The 18,444-nt window shown below is 62.2% G+C and overlaps 1 protein-coding gene across 3 annotated transcripts; it reads right to left on the minus strand.

The window, feature by feature from the left end:
- Window positions 1–262: 262 nt before the first annotated feature.
- On the minus strand, window positions 263–16,942 carry FURIN (furin, paired basic amino acid cleaving enzyme). Of its 3 annotated transcripts, none has more exons than XM_030955503.1 (16): window positions 16,919–16,942; window positions 12,075–12,442; window positions 8,259–8,357; window positions 7,557–7,652; window positions 6,866–6,994; window positions 6,551–6,627; window positions 6,108–6,196; window positions 5,736–5,908; window positions 4,668–4,880; window positions 4,477–4,577; window positions 4,265–4,368; window positions 3,951–4,068; window positions 2,862–3,041; window positions 2,651–2,775; window positions 2,120–2,236; window positions 263–2,045 (listed from the first exon to the last, which is right to left on the minus strand). In XM_030955503.1, exons 2-16 carry the CDS (start codon window positions 12,252–12,254, stop codon window positions 1,477–1,479), a joined length of 2,370 nt encoding a protein of 789 aa, XP_030811363.1. In that variant the 5' UTR covers window positions 12,255–12,442; window positions 16,919–16,942; the 3' UTR covers window positions 263–1,476. The 3 variants fall into 3 exon arrangements, with proteins under 3 accessions (XP_030811363.1, XP_030811360.1, XP_030811361.1); XM_030955500.1 differs by lacking the exon at window positions 16,919–16,942 and adding an exon at window positions 14,320–14,428; XM_030955501.1 differs by lacking the exon at window positions 16,919–16,942 and having other exon boundaries at window positions 12,075–13,880.
- Between the last annotated feature and the right edge of the window lie 1,502 nt (window positions 16,943–18,444).

Consider the following 18,444-nt stretch of genomic DNA (forward strand, 5'->3'; position numbering starts at 1 on the left):
TAACTGCCCTCGATGCACGTCCCCATAAGCAGCTGTTTCCCCTCGCTCAGGTGAGGGACATCCCCTGCCTGTCCCCACCACATCTCCTGTCCACAGCCAGGAAAGGGCAGTCCCTGGCCCTGGGGAAGGTCTGGGCAGGGCTCCAGCCCACCTGCAGCGCACCTGCAGAACAGATCTGGGTGCCCCTGAGGCCCACAGTCTCCACGGCCAGGCCACTGCCCCAGCCGGGCACCCACGGCACACAGAGCACAGGCAGCGGAGCTGGTTTGCATAGTTCTGAACATTTAATAACTCAGTCTCTCTAGCGTTATATCCACATCCATTAAATTAAAAACAGGCTCAGGAGGCAGCTCCCGGCTGATTAAATTACAAGAAAAAATTACTGTGCACCAAAAAGTTGTTATAGAAAAATAGTCCTGTGGCCCCTGGCCAGCGGCTCCATCCACGGCTGGCCCCGGTGTGCGGCGGCGGACGGCAAAGGGGCGCGTGGCACTGGCCCCCAGCCCACGGGGAAGGGGCAGCAAGGGGAAGGGCTCCAGCGGGGAGCAGAACAGATTGTCACCAAGTGAGGGCAAGGCACGTTGGGGGGCTAGGGCTGCAGGAATGCTGGGCACTGCCCAGCACAGGCAGGACGCAGGCAGAGCTGGGGCAGTGCTGGCACTGGTGCTACCTGACAGTCCCAGCCAGCAGCACCTACAGCCCTCCCCAGGGGCAGAACACAAGGGGCCCAAGGCAGCCCCCCAAAGCAGGGACTGTGCGAGGGGTCCCTGCCAGGCTGTGGGCTGTGCCATGGGCACAGGGTCAGGTGGTGCCCAGCCTGATGCTCCGCGGTGCCAGGGCTCCTACCCGCTGCAGGCAGCGGCGGTGGGATGGGCAGGCAGTGGACAGCAGCAGCTGAGGCCTGGCCATTATTGCTGTCGAAGGGCACGGGTGGAAGCAGACAGGCCCAGGGGAGGCGGCAGGGAGCTGGGACACAATGAACTGAGCCTGGGATGCAGCTCCGCACGGGCTGAGGGTGGGAGGGGCAGGGGGATGCTGTGACACAGGCTGGGCTCAGCCCTGCCACAGCCAGCCCACCTTGAGCCATGGCAACCCAGGGATTTCACACGCTGCCCATCCTGGAGAACTCACAAGATCCCAAGCAGCAGCCGTATAATCCAGCATGGGAGACACTGCTGCCAGTGCAGGGCCAGGAAGTGTTGGGCCCCACTGCCACCAAACACCCCGGCATGGGGCACAGGATGGACGCAGGGCCACGAGAGATGGTGCAAGACTGGGACGGTGCTGTGCTGGGGATGGTGCCTGCAGGACCATGCCTGGCCACCCAGACTAGGGCTGAGGGATGGTGCCAGTGGGTGGGAGCCCCAGGCTGCTGCAGTGCAGGAAGGGGACAGGGGCAGAGTCCAGGGCCCCTCAGCCTCACCTGCCCCAAGCCTGCAGTGCTGGGCAGTGAGGAGGGAGGGGCAGGAGGGCTCATCAAAGGGCACTTTGGTCTCTGATGAAGGCAGTCCTCTCGCTGTGGGCCTCGTAATCCTCACCGTCCGACTCAGAGGGACCCTCCTCCTGCCAGATGTCAGAGGGGAGCCCCTTGTAGGAGATGATCCCGCTGTCCAGGGCATACACCTTCACACCCCGCAGGCTGAAGCCTGAGCGTGCTTGCAGCACCAAGAAGATGGTGACAAAGATGATGACAATGAGGATGCAGCTGAGGCTGGCGATGAGGACAGGCAAGTTGACCGGAGGGGGGGCCTCAGCTGGTCCTTCGCCATCTGCCAGGGCAGGGGACGCACGGCTGCTCTGTGTCTGGTGGGAGCAGGAGAAGTCCAGGCTGCTGAAGTGGGAGTGCGCAGGACAGGTGAGGCACTGGTTGGGGCCAGGTCCCGCACAGGTGGCACAGGAGGAGTGGCAGGGCAGGCAGAGGTGGGGTGCAATGGGCTCCACGCTGTTCTCCAGGTTGTAGTGTGTGCTCTGGACGCCCGGTGCGAAGCCAGGAGGGCAGCGCTTCAGACAGCTCTTCTGGTGCAGGTAGTACCCCTCCTCGCAGACTGTGGGACAGGCAGGGTCAGCTGGGCTGCGGGCTCCTGCGCCCACATTCCCCCCCTGCTGTCCCCACACTCACCCACACACGTCTGGCTGGGGGTCAGGGTCTTGCAGCCACTGCTCTCCAGCTGGTTGGAGAGGCTGGGGGACTCGGTGGCTGTCCCATACAGCACGAGCGTGAACTTGGTAAGCGTGCCTGCAACAACGCAGGGTGAGGACCACAGAGGTGCCCCCACGACCACCTGTGCCCATGACAGGCACAGGGAGGGGGCTCACGCTGGTCCCCCATCCTGGCTGCCAGGGCACAGCAGGGTTGTGCCCACCACCTGGGAGAGAGTCTCTTGTGGGGCCATGACCCTGCACAGGACTCCCAAGGGGCAGGGGGTCAGGTGAGCTGGCATGGGGTCTCCTTCTGCCTGGACTGCCCCAGAGGGGCTGCAGCACCATCCCACACGCGCAAGTCCAGCCTCTCCCCAGCCACGTCACCCTAAACATCCAAGATGTTACTGGCCCCTCAGCTCAGGAGCAGGGGCGGGGGGGAAACTGGGTGACTACACAGCTCACATCCCAGACTTGGAGGGAGGCAGTGGACAGGGAAGCACTCTCCTACCATAGTTCTTGGCATCACTGGTGTTCTCAATCTCCAGCACCCACTCCCCAGAGGGGTCCTCATCCCACGAGTGTGTTGTCATGAAGGCCCAGTCATTGAAACCATCGGCTGAGAAGTCATGGGGCCTGAGCAACAAAGGCAAGATGTGGCTGTCAACACATCCCAGACTCACCAGGGGCCAGCCTGGGGCATGCCAGAGCCCAGCACGTACCTGGCAGCCAGCAGGGTGGAGCGGGTGCCCATGGGGCTGACCAAGTGGATGGCCAGGTCCCCCCGGCGGTTGTAGGACAGCGTCAGCCTGGCCTGAGCGTGCTCCAGCCGGCTGATGTAGTTGGCTTTCCCCAGGCAGGCATCCACCTTCCGCCGTACCTCGAGACGTTTCCCAATGTCCCTGCCAAGGACAGGCAAGTGTGAGGCCAGTCCCACACCAAGGGGACAGACCACACTCCCCATTCCTTGCTGTGGGGCTGTGCAGCTGTCCTGGGGACCAGGCACCAGGACAGCTAGAGCGGGAATCAAATCCGCAGTGGGTCAGAGTGGCACCACCACTGTACCATTCCCAGAGATGTGCAGGCAGGAGAAGGGGTGCCCCAGCCCCTGGGCATGAGGGGTGGGAACTGCGCTGCCCAGTGCTGCCTCCTCAGGCGCTGCCACACATGAGCCCTGAATAGGCCCTTTATTCACACACCACAGGCCAGCTACACCCTGCATGGCCCAGCCAGGGATGGGATGGGATGGGCAGAGCCGTCCCCATCCTGCTGCTGGCCTGCGGCCGCTCCCCCCACAATGCCAGCACAGGATGTGCCTGCTGTATCCACACAGGGCTGGCTCCCCAGGAGGGTCAGGGCAGGGCCCAGCACTAGCTCCCTTCATGCACAGCAACATGATCTCCCCACCCAGGAGCCCCGAGGGAGTGCCCTGTCCACAGACAAGACTGCACATGCTGCACTGTGGCAGCAGCAGCAGCCAAGCAGGAGTCAAAGGAGCTTCTGTCTGCCCCCTGAAAAGCCCCTCTGTCCAGGATGACTCGTGCTGGCTGCACCCCAACCGCAGCGCCCCAGTCTGCCCACACTGACTGGCCCAGCCCATGGCAGGGAGGCTCATCAGTGACGCCAGAGCGGGATGGCTGGAGGCGCCTTTCCCAGCTCTCCCCAGGCTCTTGCAGGAAGATGCTCCAAGGGTCTCAGCAGCAGTTCAGTCCCTGAGATTCTCCCCACTCCCTGCTCTGGGCCCAGAGGCTCTCAAGCTCCTGTGCAGAACAGACGCTGAGTGATCCTCTCCTGAGCTCACCAGCCCATACCTGGGCTCTGCAAGGATGTCAATGACACACTTCCTCTGAGGTCCCACCGTAGTCCAGTTCTTGGCCAGGTTCACCATGGCCCCAGCATCCAGCAGGCCGTAGCCATATGAGTGGCTGACTGTGGACAAAGAGGGGGTCAGCACCGCTCCTGGGGGTACCCAGGGAGGGATGTTTGCCTGGCCATGCTGCATGCTCCCTGGGCCCTCCTGCCTCCTTCATCCCACAGGGCTGCCAGGGCACTGTGCCTCAGCACCCCAAGGCCAGTGGTACATGTGGGACTGGGAGACCCCGCTCCCATCCCAGCACCCCGGTACCTTTGCGGCCAACGCCGTTGGTGACCCAGTCATTGGCATTCAGGTGAGCTGGCTTCGAGGTCTGCACCACCAGGTGCTGCATGTCCCGCCACGTCAGGTTCTTACTACAGGGAGACATGGAGCTCAGGTCAGTGCTAGCTCCTGCTGGCCCCAGGCAGGCCCACGTCCAGGTGCAAGGGGCAGAAACAGCCATCCCCCCATCCATCCCTTACTTGGCTTCCAGGGCGAGGGCGATGATGCCGGCGGCCAGGGGTGCTGAGGCTGACGTCCCCGTGTGCAGCTCGGTGCACTTCTGTCTGAGGTCAGTCGTCACCTGCGAGGAGGAGGGCCAGGGCAGGAAATGCTGCAGGCACATCCCACCCCCTGAGCCCCTGGCCTGCGGACAGCAGCAGCCCCCACTCACAATCTGCTTCTCATTCTGGTTGCCGCTGCTGTAGGTGGTGGCGAGGGTGGAGGAGCAGGCCTCGCTGTACCAGGGCACGTTGCCGTACTGGGTGGTGCTGCTGATGGACAGCGTGTAGATGCTGTTGGTGTAACCGTCACAGTTGCAGCTGTCATGCTCGCGGCCCCCATTCCCAGACGCCCAGACGAAGATGGAGCCCAGCCCGCCTCGGCCCTAGCAACAGAGGCAGGGTGAGGGCAAGCATCAACACTGCCACACACAGGAAACCCCAGGCTGGAGCTGGGGACAGGCAGATGGCGCCAGCCTGAGTTGAACAGACAGAGCAAATGCAGCTGGGACATGAGGGACAGCATGACACCCCAGTCACAGCCCACCAACCTGGGTGCCCTCACCACCACTGTGCCTATGGAGGGTGCCCAGCACCTCGTCAGAGACTCCAGGGCTGTCCCAGTGTGTGACACACCAGGCAGCAGGAGGCCCAGACAATGTGAGGCTTCCAGGAGCCCAAGTCTTTTTCTGCTCAGAAGTCACCTGGCCTGACTCTGTCTGTGTGGGATTGCAGAGCCTGGCAGAGCTGTGGGAGCCCACAACACAGTCCTGGCCATGTCTTGGCACCCAAATGTGGCAGCTACCCTCGCAGAGGACGTGACAGAGTCAGCATGGCACCACATGCATCTCTCTGTAAGGAATCCTGGGCAGAACATGACAGCTGCCCAGCTGGGCAACACTGACAGCACAAAGGGACAGTGGGGGACGATGGGTGCAGGAAGCGAGGGTGAGCACCTGGCACAAAACCAGAAAAGAACCAGGAGAGGGCTTGGGAGAGCAGGGAGAGAGCATGCCACACAGGAGCCCTCACAGAGATAACACCACACGGGAGGAGTCCTGACTCAGAGCCATCACACAGGAAGAACAAGAAAAACTAACAGAGCCTGATCCTAGAGATGGGCTGGAAGATGGCTCATCCTGGGAGGGCCAGGGTAACACCCAGGGCAGGCAGAGGGAAGGGAGACCCGGGAGAAGGGCAGGATTGAGGCCAGTGCTCCTCCAGCAAACCCTCCTTCTCACCTGGCTGACCCCACGGAAGAAAGCCTCCTCTGCCAGCCGGGCCGGGCCATCCACAGTCTTGCCATCGTCCTCAGGGCCCCAGCTGGCACTGTAGATGTGGATGTGGTTGGGGTTGAGACCCAGGGAATGGGCCTCCACAGCATCTGTCACCTCCCCATCCAGCATGCGCACTCCTAGGGCCAGAGAGCAAACGTCACCGGCGACCGGCCGGGGCAGAGCGGCCATGGTGCTGCCGCTGAGAGCCCCCAAACCCTGCTGCCACCTGTGCCACGGGCTGTCACAGCTGCTGCAGCCAGCAGGGCCAGGGTCCCCAGCTCAGCTGCTGCTGCAGCCACTCAACACCCCCAGGAGCCGGCGCAGGGCAGCACCCACCTCCGATCCTGGCGTTGTACGCCACGCCAACTCCACAGATGCCGTTGTTTGCCACAGCAGCCACTTCCCCAGCACAGCGCGTGCCATGTCTGCAACCAAAGGAGGATGAAGCATGCTCAAATAGGGTGTGAGGAGCACAGGGGTCAGCACAGGCTGCAGCCCCAGCAACCCCCACCCGGGCTGCCTCCTGTCCCCTCGGACCAGGTAGCCAGCGAAGGCTCCTCCACCTACCCTCCTGCTCCAGAGCCAGGGCACTGAACAGCCCACACTGACTCTGGGCAGAAAAAGGATGCTGCTCACGTCAAAAAGGGAGGTGAAGGGTTCCCCATGGGGCAGAAGTATGCCACCAGCCTCACAGCTTCCAGCAGCCCATGTGGGGTGGTACTGCACCAGGTCCCTGCCACACTTAGGCTCTGTGTCTTCACCCCTCCCTCCTGCCTCACCTGTTGTCATTCATCTGCGTGTAGCGGGGCTGTGGGTCCGGGTCCTGGTCATTGACATCAAAACTTGCCCCTGGGTCCTGGAAGACAAATTGGACACTTGGAGACTGTCTACCTCAGCCACCAAGCCCCACTGCCCTTACTCCACGGCATGAGGCTGAGCTGCTGAGCAGGATGGGCAGGCTCCAATCCCATCTCCATGTCCCACCATGGTGGGCACCAGCCCTGTACCTCAGAGCTCTGGGGTTGCCCCGCATGGACACAGCTGCCCAGACCAGCGCCCATGGCACTCCACCCCGCACCATCACCCAAACTCACATAGTTGGCCTCCAGGTCAGGGTGGTTCTTCTCAATGCCGTCATCCAGGATGGACACCACGATGCCCTTGCCCGTGTATCCCTGTTCCCAGGCCTGACGCACGTTCAGGTCCCGCTGGTTTGTGTTGTACTGCCAAGAGAAGCCTTGGCACTAGGAGATGCACCCAGGCATAGCCACTGTGATGGGCCCAAAACCCACCCAGCTCTCACCCCGCTCGTCTGTGGGTTGTAACAAGGAACCTTAGAGACCTGGGCACAAGGCTGGGCACAACTAACTGAGAAGGGCTGCTCTGAAAGCAAGACTGAACCCCAGCCTATGCTTGAGTCCCACAGACAAGGCACTCTTTGCAGAGATCAGGCTTGTGCTCAAGCTCCAGGAAGCAGGCACAGGCAGGGACCCATTCCTGGGCTAGGCAAAAGGCTGTACCTCCTAGTCCAGCCCTGGGTCCCCCACACGCCCTCCCAGCATTCCAGCCAGGAGCCACAGCTCTGTGAGCAGAGCCTCCTCCCTGGGGTGTTCCCATAACACAGCACTGGGCAGCTGCCCCAGGCTTTCCCCCTTCTCCTCCTCCTCCCTCCTGCCAGGCTAGCAGCAGCTGCTGCCTGACAGCAGTTCCTAGGTTGCCACACCTGTGTCCCCAAGCTCACAGCCACAATCATGAGCACAGGCCCCCTTCTCACCCGACACTCACCAGGTACCACTGCTGTGGGAACTTAGGGTCCGTGGGCTCCATGAACACGTCTCGTTTGGTCCTGCGCTTTGCCACCTGCTGCTCCAGCCACTGCACCTGAGGGCAGAGAGGGTGTGGGGTCCCCCGCCGACCCCTCATGACCCCAGCCCTCAGCCTGCCTGGAGGGGCTCTCCCCAGGAAGCTCAGTCAGCTCTCGCCTGGCAGAGTACTGGACCTGTCAGAGCTACTGCCACCCCCAGTCCGCCCCTCCAGGCCCCCCTCCTGGCTGTGCCCTGCAAAGGCTGTGCTCCAGTGGAGGGGGACGGTCAGAGCGCCAAGCTCCGCTGGGACACGGGCTGCCAAGAGCTGCCACGCCACACCACACGCCTTCCAGGGCCTGGGCTGAAGCCAGAGGGTGGGGAAAACAGCAGCCCCCACACACCACTGCTCTGGGATCTGTTTATTGCCCTGCACACCTTGTCCTGTCCCAAGTACACAGAGCTCTCCTGGGGACAGAGGCTCTCCTGGACCCTGGCACTGCAACAACCCACAGGCCACTGACACTGGGCTCCACCAACCCCCTGCCCTTGCCAGACATGGGGTGGGCTCCCACCCCCTCTGCCAAGGAATGGTTAAGGCAGCTCAGCCGTGTCCTGTGCCCAGCACTGGCTCACGTGCCCTTGTGAAGTGCCAGGACCAAAGTCAGGCCCTGCTCTCTCGTACCTGGGGCTCCCTGGCCAGGCGGCTGTGCCAGGGCTGGTGAGGCGACAGGGAACGCTTGGCCACGCCGCGGTGCCGAAAGTGGTAATAGTCACCAAAGATCTGCAACAGAGAAATGCTGCTCGTGGGACAGCCCTGACAGCCTGGTCTCTCCAGTCCTCTACACCCCGTGTGTGCAATCTGAGCTCCAGGGCTGCCATGCACGGGCTGGGCCCCCACTCCAGAGTGGTTGGTATTATGTCCGGTACTCTGGGCAGGACCGCCTGTGAGAAGCTGTGGCAGCTGGGGACAAGGCAGCTGGGAAGACCCTGGAGTAGCAGAAATGCAGCTGCTGTGCACCTCACCCTCCTGCAGGTCCCCACATGGCAGCAAGTCTAACATTGTCCAAAAAAACTGCTGCCCTAGCAGGAAGGCCCCAGGCAAGCAGTGGCAGAGAGGGACAGGCCTCTCAGAGTCAGCCTGTGAGAGACACCAGACTCAGAAGACAAACCCACTGCTTCTCCCCCAGTGCCACCCAGCTCCTCCTGGAAGAAGGTCCCAATGGCTCCAGGCCCCACACTCCAGGTGGTCCTAGCCAGGGCAGGGTCTGCACCAGCCTCTGCACCTCTGGACAGGCTGCTGGCTGCTCCCCAGGTGCCCCACTGGAACACCCACCTAGTGCCAGCCTCTACCTGAGGCACAGCCAGTTTCAGTGGGGGAGAACAGGGGGCATGCGGGCATCCAACCCCAGCGGGGTCCAACTCCCACTGCCAAGCAGCCGTGCTGTCCTCACCCTGCTCCACTCCCATGTGAGGAGGACAGCCCAGAGTGGGACTCCAGCACAGCCCAGCTGGGGCAGGACGGGAATCCAGGACAGCTGGTTGGGCCAGGAGGCCATTCTGCCGCCCAGATGGTTATTTTTAAACCCCAAACCCTCTCCAGTGCTGTCATTTCCGTGTCCCCTCTCGCACATCCTGGGGCTGACGGACACAGTGGCCCCACCCTGGTTGCCCAGGGCCTCCCAGCCCAGCAGCCTGCGCTAACTGGGGAGAAGGGGACAAGCACGCACAGAGCAGCTCCCTGTGAGCCACAAAGCCCAGGCAGCAGCCACAGGCAGGATCCAGCTGCCCAGGCTGTGCCAGAGCTGGAGGGGCTGGGCTGCAAGGGCTGTAGGAATATGAAGACATCTCAGCCTTCTCCATCTCAGGTTGCCCCAAAACAGTCTGTTTGGGGCTAACAAACCTCCCCAGCTTATTAGAGCTCTGCAGATGTGCCGCCAATTTGGACAGACTGGGCCAAGCAAGGTGCACCCAGGTGAGCACCCTCAGGCCCAGGGCAGCAGTCAGCTCTCCCAGGATCCATTTCATCCCGAACCCTGGACCCATTCCTCTGGCACACCGTGTTCCCCAGGATGCCTCTCTGTTCAGAGCCCTTGAGGACGTGTCAAGGTACAAAGCCTCTGCACAGGGCTGGTGGTGGAATGCAGGCTGGTTGCTCTCCCTCAGCATCCCTCACTCCCTCCAGGGGTATGGACAGAGCCCAGATTGTTCCTGCACACAGATTGCAGTTCTGACTGGTCATCCACCTGGATTAGGTCTGCACTGACACTGTGGTGGCAGCCAGGAGCTGGCCAGCCCACACACTTCCACCCTAATCTTCACTGTCCCTGTCCTCAGCAAGGACAAAGCCACCCCCCAGCACCACGTGTCCCTGGTGCCAGTTCAGTGCTGCTGCCTGACCCCTGGCCACAGCTCACAACTACCCCGGCCAGTCCCAGGGCTAGGAGGCTGCCTGTATGCCTGACCATAGCCCCTGGAGTGGAGCAACATGCTGGACCTGCAGCCCAGTGGTGTGGGAGACAGGACCACCCCCTCCCAGGATGGCACTGTCCTGTCAACACAGCCCAGGGATGGCACCATCAGTGTCCTTTCCCAGTGACCCCAATCCCAGCAGTGGGGGGCAATGCCTGTGCCCCCTTCTCTGCACAATCCCAGCAGTGGAAACCCCTACAAACCCACCTCACTGCCACATGCAGCCCCCACCTCTCTCTGACCCACGACCCCCCACTGTCCCCTGTGTCCTCCTCAAGCCCTCCCCAAGGCCACTAGAGCCAGTCATGGGCCCTCTCCCCAGGTGCCACTGGCTCCTATTCCATAGGCAGCGGCATAGCCACAGGTATGCCAGGACAGCACAGCTTTGGGGACAGTGTCCAGAGCCCAGGCTGAGGCCAGGATCCTCTCAGAGAAGGACACTTGGGCCCTCTTACTGGGGCACTGCCAGATGCACCCAGTTCCCCCACTCCCAGCCTGGCTGCATATCCTGTTCCAGTGGCACACACCCCCAGGAGCAGCAGTCCAGAAACCTGCAAGGGAAAGAAAGCCCCAGGCTCTTTCCAGCCACACTCTTCCCACTGGACTGCCACGACCCGTCTGCAAAGCCCTGGCCAGCAAACCTGGTCCCGCAACGCAGACAGTGGGACAGGCTCCAGAACGCGAGAAAACATGCCCAGACCAGAAGCTCCTGCTACAGCCTGGGCTGCTGCAGCATGTGGGGCTGTGCTCACAAGGGCAGGCTCACTGCTGTGAGGGGATGGGGAGCCAGGAAGAGGTGCCAGCCTCCAGGCGCAGAACCACGGTGCGGGGAGAAGACAAGGGCAGAGCTGGCACAGAGCCTCTGTGGCTCACAGGGATGGAACTCATGACAGGCCTGGGCTCTCAACTGAAGTACAAGGCCCTGCACTGTGGAGATGAAGCCACAGAAGCAGTGCCCCTTGGCCCTCACAGCCAGGCCTGGGACCAGGCACCACAGCATGATGGGGAGCACTGCCAGGAGCAGGCTGATGGCACCTCACCACCATCCCCACTCCAAGGGGTCTCATCAGACATCCAGGCTGGTGGGACATGGCACTCTCCCAGTCCCCTATGCATGGCAGCTGCCTTGGCCTGACAAGTTCTTTCCCCTGAGACCTGCTCTGAGCCACTTCCACACTGACAGCAGCTGCCTAAGGCAATGCCATGGCCCACCCAGCACAGACACCCTCACTGGGGTCTAGCCACAACCCCCACAGTTCACTCCTATGACACAAGTCCCAGAGGGCCCAGAGTACCCAGTGCCCATGCAGGACTCCTTTTGGGTGGCAGGACAAGGTCCTGCTGGCTCCTGCAGCAGCCACCCTCCCACTGTTCCCAGCAGCCACGCACAGCGAGGTCCTGACACCACAGCCACAGTTGTGCAATTTCCTCTGGGATTTCACCCTGCACTTCCTTCCCAGAGAAACAGCTCACTCCCAGCACAGCCACGCACACTGCCTGGTCGCTGGCTGACAGCAGGGAAAGCTGAGAGCTGGGGGGACCTGCTGACACACCTTCTGTCAAGGACAGCTCAGGAATAAGAATACACAGCTGCTGTCAGACCCCTCTGGGGACAGCTCAGAGGCGCTGCTGCTGTCCCACTGAACCAAGGCCATGCTGCACTGGGCAGCTTGCTGTGGGGAGCAACAGTGGAATCTGGAAGCCTTCCCCATCCATCATCACACAGCACTTCCAGTCCAGCTCCTCATGCTAGGATGGGCTTTTCCTCCTTCCCCATGCAGCAGGCAGCGTGCCACACCATGTCACCAGTGGTCCCAGTGACAGGGGGAGACCCTGGTTCCATACAGGTAACTGCCACCATCGAGTCAAGGCACCAGATGCTGGAAGGCCACAGCAAACAGGCTCAAACACAGTGGCCCTGCTGCCAGAAAGAGCAGGCCCCAAGCCAGCTCTGGGACTAAGCTCAGCGCCTGCCCAGACCACGTCAGAGAACACTAGTTCAGTGAGAAGAGGGAAGCAGGAGACTTACCGGGCCTAGGTTGAGGAATCCATGCTTCCTGGCCAGCCTGTCAGCCTCCTGGGGTCCTGCAGGGACGAGCACAGCCCAGGTGTTGGTGTAAATATGCTGGGCCAGCACCTCCTGGTCCAGGAGAGAGAGGGCAACCACCAGAGTCCAGAGCAACAGCAGCGAGCAAGGCCTCAGATCCATCAGAGTATCGGGGTTCCTCGAGCTGGGGAACAGGAGGGTCCTGGGAGAAGCAGGTCCAGCAGCCTCCCAGCGTCAGCACTCCGAGGCACACCGGCCTCTCTGCCCTACTGGTCCCAGCTCAGCCCAAGGCCACATGGGGCCAAGCCCACAGAAGCACGGGAACAAACCATCCAGGACAGAAGCACGATCTGCAGAGACAGGACAGAGGTCACACCCAGGGCACCTTTCCTCAGACCTCGGGAGGGCAGGCTGCACCTCGCTGAGACGTGGGTCAGCCCCTGGGCACACAGCGCCTGCTGCCCCCCACGGCAGCCGAGGAGCCGCCTGGCTTGGCCGTGTGCCCACATGTCTGCTCCTGCGCGGAGGTGCTGTTTACCTTGCCTATTAGCCAATGTTTGCTTATAAACACAGAGAATTAACCAGGAGGAGAGGAGGGCACCAAAGGAGGGGAGAAGCAAGGCAAGAGAGACTGCTGTGCCTCCTGCTGCCACTACCCCTGCTCCAATTGGGATGGGACTATCTGGGTACAGAGGTGGGAGCAACTGAAACGGGAGGCCTGCCTCTCCAGTCCCAAGGGGAGCCCAAAGGAGATGTCCTCAGGTACTGTGCGAGGAATCCCAGCAAAATGAGAGATTGGAAGGAGAAAAGTCAAGGGGAGCTCCTGACGTCCAGCAAACCTGCAGGCTCTCATCTCCACAGCCATTGACCAGGCAGTGCCTGGCAGCCATGGCAAGCGCTGCACTGCCTGTCACCAGCAGCAGCTCAGATCTGTCCTTCCTCTGGAGCACAACATGGTGACACCGGTGTGACTCATCCCCGCAACCCGGTGGAACTAGGACCAGGAAAAGGGGCACACTGTCACCTCCAGCATGAACCCAGGGATGCCCAGGAACAGCTCATGCTTTGTGGGACAGCAAACGCAAGAACTTGCAGGGAAAGAGCAGGGAATGACCCACTCAGTGTAAGGGAGCCCAAGACATGATGGTGCCAGGGTGAGCTCCACACTCGGAGTTCCAGAGGGACCCTGGAATATCTGGTCATGCTTCAGAAGCAGCTGGGAAAGAGAGAGCCGGCAGTGCCCAGAGGGGCCACATTCCCCTCCGTCCAGAAGTGGCCACAGAGAGCTGGCAGCCTGCGGCAGCGCCACAGGAGAGAGCTCCGAGCAGCCGCCGGAGACCCGCCAGAGGCTACACACAGCAGTGCAGCGACCCTGGCACAGCGGGGTTTCCCTATCAGCCACACCTCGGCCAGCCTCGGACCGGACCGCCCCGACAAAGCGCCCAGAGCCGCGAGCACCCGCCGGAGGCTGTACGGGAGCCCCGGGTGCCAGACTGTCAAGGCCCTCAGCACAGTACGGCACAATAGAAAACTATCTGCCGTGGTCCACCAGCGTACGTGCCAATACCTGGCACCCAGGCCGGGCTATTTCCCCTCGTTGGTCCCGACGCCGGCAGCCGTCCCGCTCCGGCGGTGACCGCTGCACGTGGGGCCACTCTGGCCGCCGGCGGACAGCCCGGATCCCGCGGCGCCTTCCCGCTGGACCCGTCGCCAGCGAAGCACCGCGTGCTGGGACGGCCCGGCCGCCGCACCCAGCCCGGAGCCGCGCTCCCGGCTCCGCACCGCGGCCCGGCCCGTGCCCGCCGCCCAAGGACCCAGCCCCGCACAGGAGCAGCCCAGCGGCCCCGGGCTGAGCGGCGGGCCCGGGCCTGCATGCACGGGGCGGCTCCGGCGGCGGAGCTCCGGACGGCGGCGGCCGGGCTGGAGCCGGGGCGGGACGCGGCCTGGCTGCCCTTCGGTCTCCCGCGGCGGCGGCTCCGGCTGCCCCCGCCGCAGCTCCGAGCGCGGCCTCCCGGCTCCCCGCTCGCTCCCGGGGACCGCCGCGCCCGCACATCCCCGCCGGCAGCGCCCTAAGCCTGGGGCTGCCCAGCGGCTGCGGCCCCGCGGGTCGCCCCGGGCCCGGCCCCTCCGCCGCCCGGGTCCCGTCCGGCAGGGCCGCCCCAGCTGTCAAACCGCGGTCGCCGGCCGGTCGAGCCGCCCCAGGCCGATGCCGGTCCCGCGTCCTTACCGCGCGGCCTGCCCGCTCCGCTCCGTCCCGTCGGCAGCCGGGCCCGTCTGTCGGCGGCGCCGCGTCACGCCGCGGGGCGCCCGGAGCGCCCGCCCCGGAGCCGGGCCCGGCCCAGGCAGGGGCGGCCGGGGCGGCCGGCGGGGCCGCTTGTTTACGCCGCGCAGCTGTCAGCGCCGCCCGGCCCCGCCCCGACGGCCGAGCCACCGGCCCCGCGCGGCTCCCTCGGCTCGGCACGGCCCGGCCCGGCCCGGCCGCCGCTCTGCCGGGCGCCGCCGGATGCCGTCACCGCCGCCCGCCCCTCCGTCCCGTGCTGCATCGCCGGGTCCGGCACGGACCCCCGGCAACCCCTCCGCGCCGCCCGCCAGCATCGGGGCCGCTCCCCGTCGCCAGTAGCGGGCACAGCCCGGGGCTCTGCACGGCCTCTCTTGCAGCCGAGCATGGGGCTGTCCTTGCCACCCGGGGGTACCCTCTGCCAGCCCAGGCAGGAAACCCGGATCTGCGCCGTGAGAGCCGTGAGCCCCCGCCACGGGCCCGCGGCAGTGACCGGGGGTGTAAGGGTGCCTGCAGTGGAGAGCACACAGAAGATACCCAGTCCCCCACCTGGTGCAGCAAGTGGTGCGTTATGCTGTGACACGGGGCTGGCAGGACAGGAGCCCTGCCAGATTAGCCTGTTCCAGCCCTGGCAGACCCCGGAGTAGAGAGTTCCCCAACCAGGCTGCAGGAATCGCACTTCCCATGAGGCCCATATCGTGGGGCTGCAACCCCAGGTCGGTGTGCAGCAGCCTGACAGAAAAACTGTCTGGTTAGGAATAACACAAGGAAAATCTATCAGCCCCGTTTCAAGAGAGAGACTTCCACCAAGGAGAAAAGGTGAGAAGTGAAACACAGCTTCAGTCATTTGTAAAAAACAACCCACGGTGAGCACGGGACCATGTCATCAGCAACACAAATGCAGCAGAACCCAAAGTGACCTGAACCCAAACTGACCTGAATCCTCCACACTTGCGATGATTCTGGCAGCCCAGGGCAGGAGCAGGTCCTAGTGCTCTTTACAGAGAAAAGGAAGTCACTCAGATACCATGACCGAGATCGTGAAGCATTAGCAATCACACAGGAAACAGTCACCTTGGTAACCAAGATGCTGAGAACAGCCCAGAAAATCTAGCACAGGGCAGGTTGTTGTAGACATCCTTTTCACTAAAATCCTTTCTTTAGGATTTTTTCCTTCTGGGAAGCTGAAGCCCCAGAAACAAGATGTAAACAATAGATTGTCTGCTGCTGTGGAATGCAACAGGTGGGTCTGTGATTGGTCTCCTGTGAAAGTTTTGGTTCAGTGACCAGTCACAGCAGAGCTGGCGTGCGGAGTCTGTCAAGGCCAGCTTGTGTGTTTTCATTCTTTACTTTTCTTAGCTTAGGTTAGCAGCTTCTGGAAACTCTCCCTTTCTTTTTCTTTTTAGTATAGTTTAAAGAGATGTATATATCATAACATAATAAATCAAGTCTTCTGATCATGAAGCCAGATCTACATCTCTTCCTTCACCCTGAAACCCTTGTGACCACCGTCAACAGGCAGGTTGCTGTGCTAAACTGGCTTAGTTCTGCAGGGCAGTACCCTGGCCGCAGGTATTCAGGCTGGGCCAACCCTGGCAGCCAGCCCCAAGTGCTGCACCAGAGACCACCAGCCACAGGGGCTGTGGTGCCCCAGGCCCACCTTCAGGGCCACGGTCCCACCAGGGGGAGAAGGCACCCACCACACAGGCAGCACTCACCCCAGTGTCACTGCAGCATGCTCAGGAGTCGTCCCTGTGAGCTGGCAAACCCAGGCCTGCCCTTGGGGGTACAGGGAGCCAGCTGTGCCCCATGGGGTTATATGGAGGATGCATGGACAGGGGCAGGTCCGGAGCAGTGGTGGGAGGGAGAATGGGACACGGGCTGCCTGCCCCACCCGTGAACCTTATCTCTGGATGCCTCCTTTGGGCGCTGGCAGCCGTGCCTAGGCAGGTGAGGAGCTGCTGCGCAGCCCTGTGACACGCGGTGCTGAGAGGAGCTGACAAAGGGCCCTTGTCAGCACGGGCTTATCGCGGGGCTGCGGGGCAGGCAGGCAGGAAGCACCGCGCTCTTACGCAAACCACTGGCCTGGGACCCGCGCTGACCCCACAGCCCTGCCAAAGAAAACACCTGGCTCAGGAAGCACCTGGCTGCAGGTGGCACAACGCCAGGATGGGGAGAGACCCGCTGCCCCAGCAGCCGCGGGCACAGCTGCAGAAGGAGCAGAGAGGGCCCCCAGCATGGACCTAAGCAGCCGCTGTGCCCCATTGCCTCTCAGGGCTGCCGGGCTCCCTTCTCTGCCCCCAGCCACGATGCAGCCAGGGGGTGAAACAGCGACTGCCACACATCTGCCAGGATCACAAACCCTCCTCTCAGACTTGGGGACCATGCCTGGGGGACCTGCAGGACTGCAGGTGAAAGCAGCTAATGAATGGGCAATAGCAGGAAAAGGGCAGAGAGCCCACACAGAGAAACCAGCAGAGAAAACCAAGTAACAGGCAGCAACAGCAGGCAGAAACTTCTGGATGCACCAAATAAACACCAGGTTTACCCAGCACAGAGCAGCCTGCTCTGCCCCCCATGCCAGCAGAGGCGAGCCCACAGTCCCTCTGTTGTGTTGTCCAGCCTTCTCCCTGCACACATCCTCACACTCTCCTAAAGCTAAGGCTGCAGTCTAGAGTCTCTCTCCAGTCTTTCCCTGGAGTCTCTCCAGTCCATCCCCTCCACAATGGATAGTACCAGCAGGCCCTTTGGTGCCCAGGGAGCTGAGACTGCCGCGGCACAGGCAGGATTTGTGTTCCACAAGGTCCAGCTGGCTCCAGCAGCTCTATTTATCTCTGACTCCCAGACACAACATCTCACTGTGGCCACATGCAGGGACTCAGGCCCAGCCCAAACACCCTGACCTTGTCCTGCAGTACAGCTGCAGACATAAACAGCAGCTACTCAAGGTGAGGTCTGTAACTATCTGCCTTAGGCTTTGTCAGCAGCAGTCCTAATGCTGCCAAGGTATCCATCTACAGCCTAGTCTGGCTCTGCCCCTGCTCTGGGCTGCGGGACGTGCCCTTCCATCACCTGTCCTGTGACAGTACCCTGTCATCACCTGCTGGTCAGGTGCAGGGACAGCCTTGCCCAGCCTAAGTCCATAAGGTGCCTGTGGCACTTGGGGCGTTCCACACAAGTGACACGCACAGGGGCACACGCACACACGGGCAGGGAACACCAGGCTGGGAGCCCACCTGCAGCCCAGCAGTAGGAATGCTATGTGCCCATGGGCTTTGTGGGCTGGGGAGGGGGTGCTCACAAGCACGGACACACAAACCCAGCCCAAAGACCAGCAGGTGTGGCTGGCACAGCACTGAGGGACAGACTGGCCCGTGCTCCAGGCTCACTCATGGAACAGCTGCCAGCCTTCCATGGCCTCACACCAGCCCAGCAATGGGGGGGCTCAGCCCCAGGAAGTGCCTCCCACCCTGCTGAAGCCCAGCTGCCAACTGCCAAGTGCTGTAGGGCCAAGATGTCAGCAGCCACTGCACTGGGGAAAGGGATCACGGGGCAAAAGACTTCACAGTGAGGGGCATCTTCCTGCCATGGCCTCCAGCACCTGGAGCCACAGAACTGAGCCAGGCTTGAAGGCATTTCCCTGTTTGCCCAGGTCTTTAGTTTAGCTTCACCTGAATGGGACAGTATCTGCTTTGTGTGCAATCCCCAAGCTTCCTCATAGCTGTGGCCAACTGCTCCTCCAAGTCCTGTAAAAACTTATTCCTTGCCACGTGGCACAGGAGTCACCAGGTGGGAACACACTGTGACAACCCTCAACATTAACAACATAAACACAGAGTGGTGCTCTGGTTGTCACTTGGCTGCAAAGGCCAGAAGCACACCAACAAGCACACAGATCCACTCTTGCTCGTTCCTGGCAGAGGCTGTAGGTGCTCTAGGATTATAAAGGCACTGATGCCTCAGTTGCTCAGGCAAATCACCAGCTTCAGAGCATAATTTCTGCCTGCAGCAGAAACAGGTCTGTATGGAGGGCACTGCAGGGATACCCTTCCCCAGAACTAGAGCAGGGACTGA

This window comes from Camarhynchus parvulus, chromosome 10 (assembly GCF_901933205.1).
Source record: "Camarhynchus parvulus chromosome 10, STF_HiC, whole genome shotgun sequence".
In the NCBI taxonomy this organism is placed as follows: Eukaryota; Metazoa; Chordata; class Aves; order Passeriformes; family Thraupidae; genus Camarhynchus; species Camarhynchus parvulus.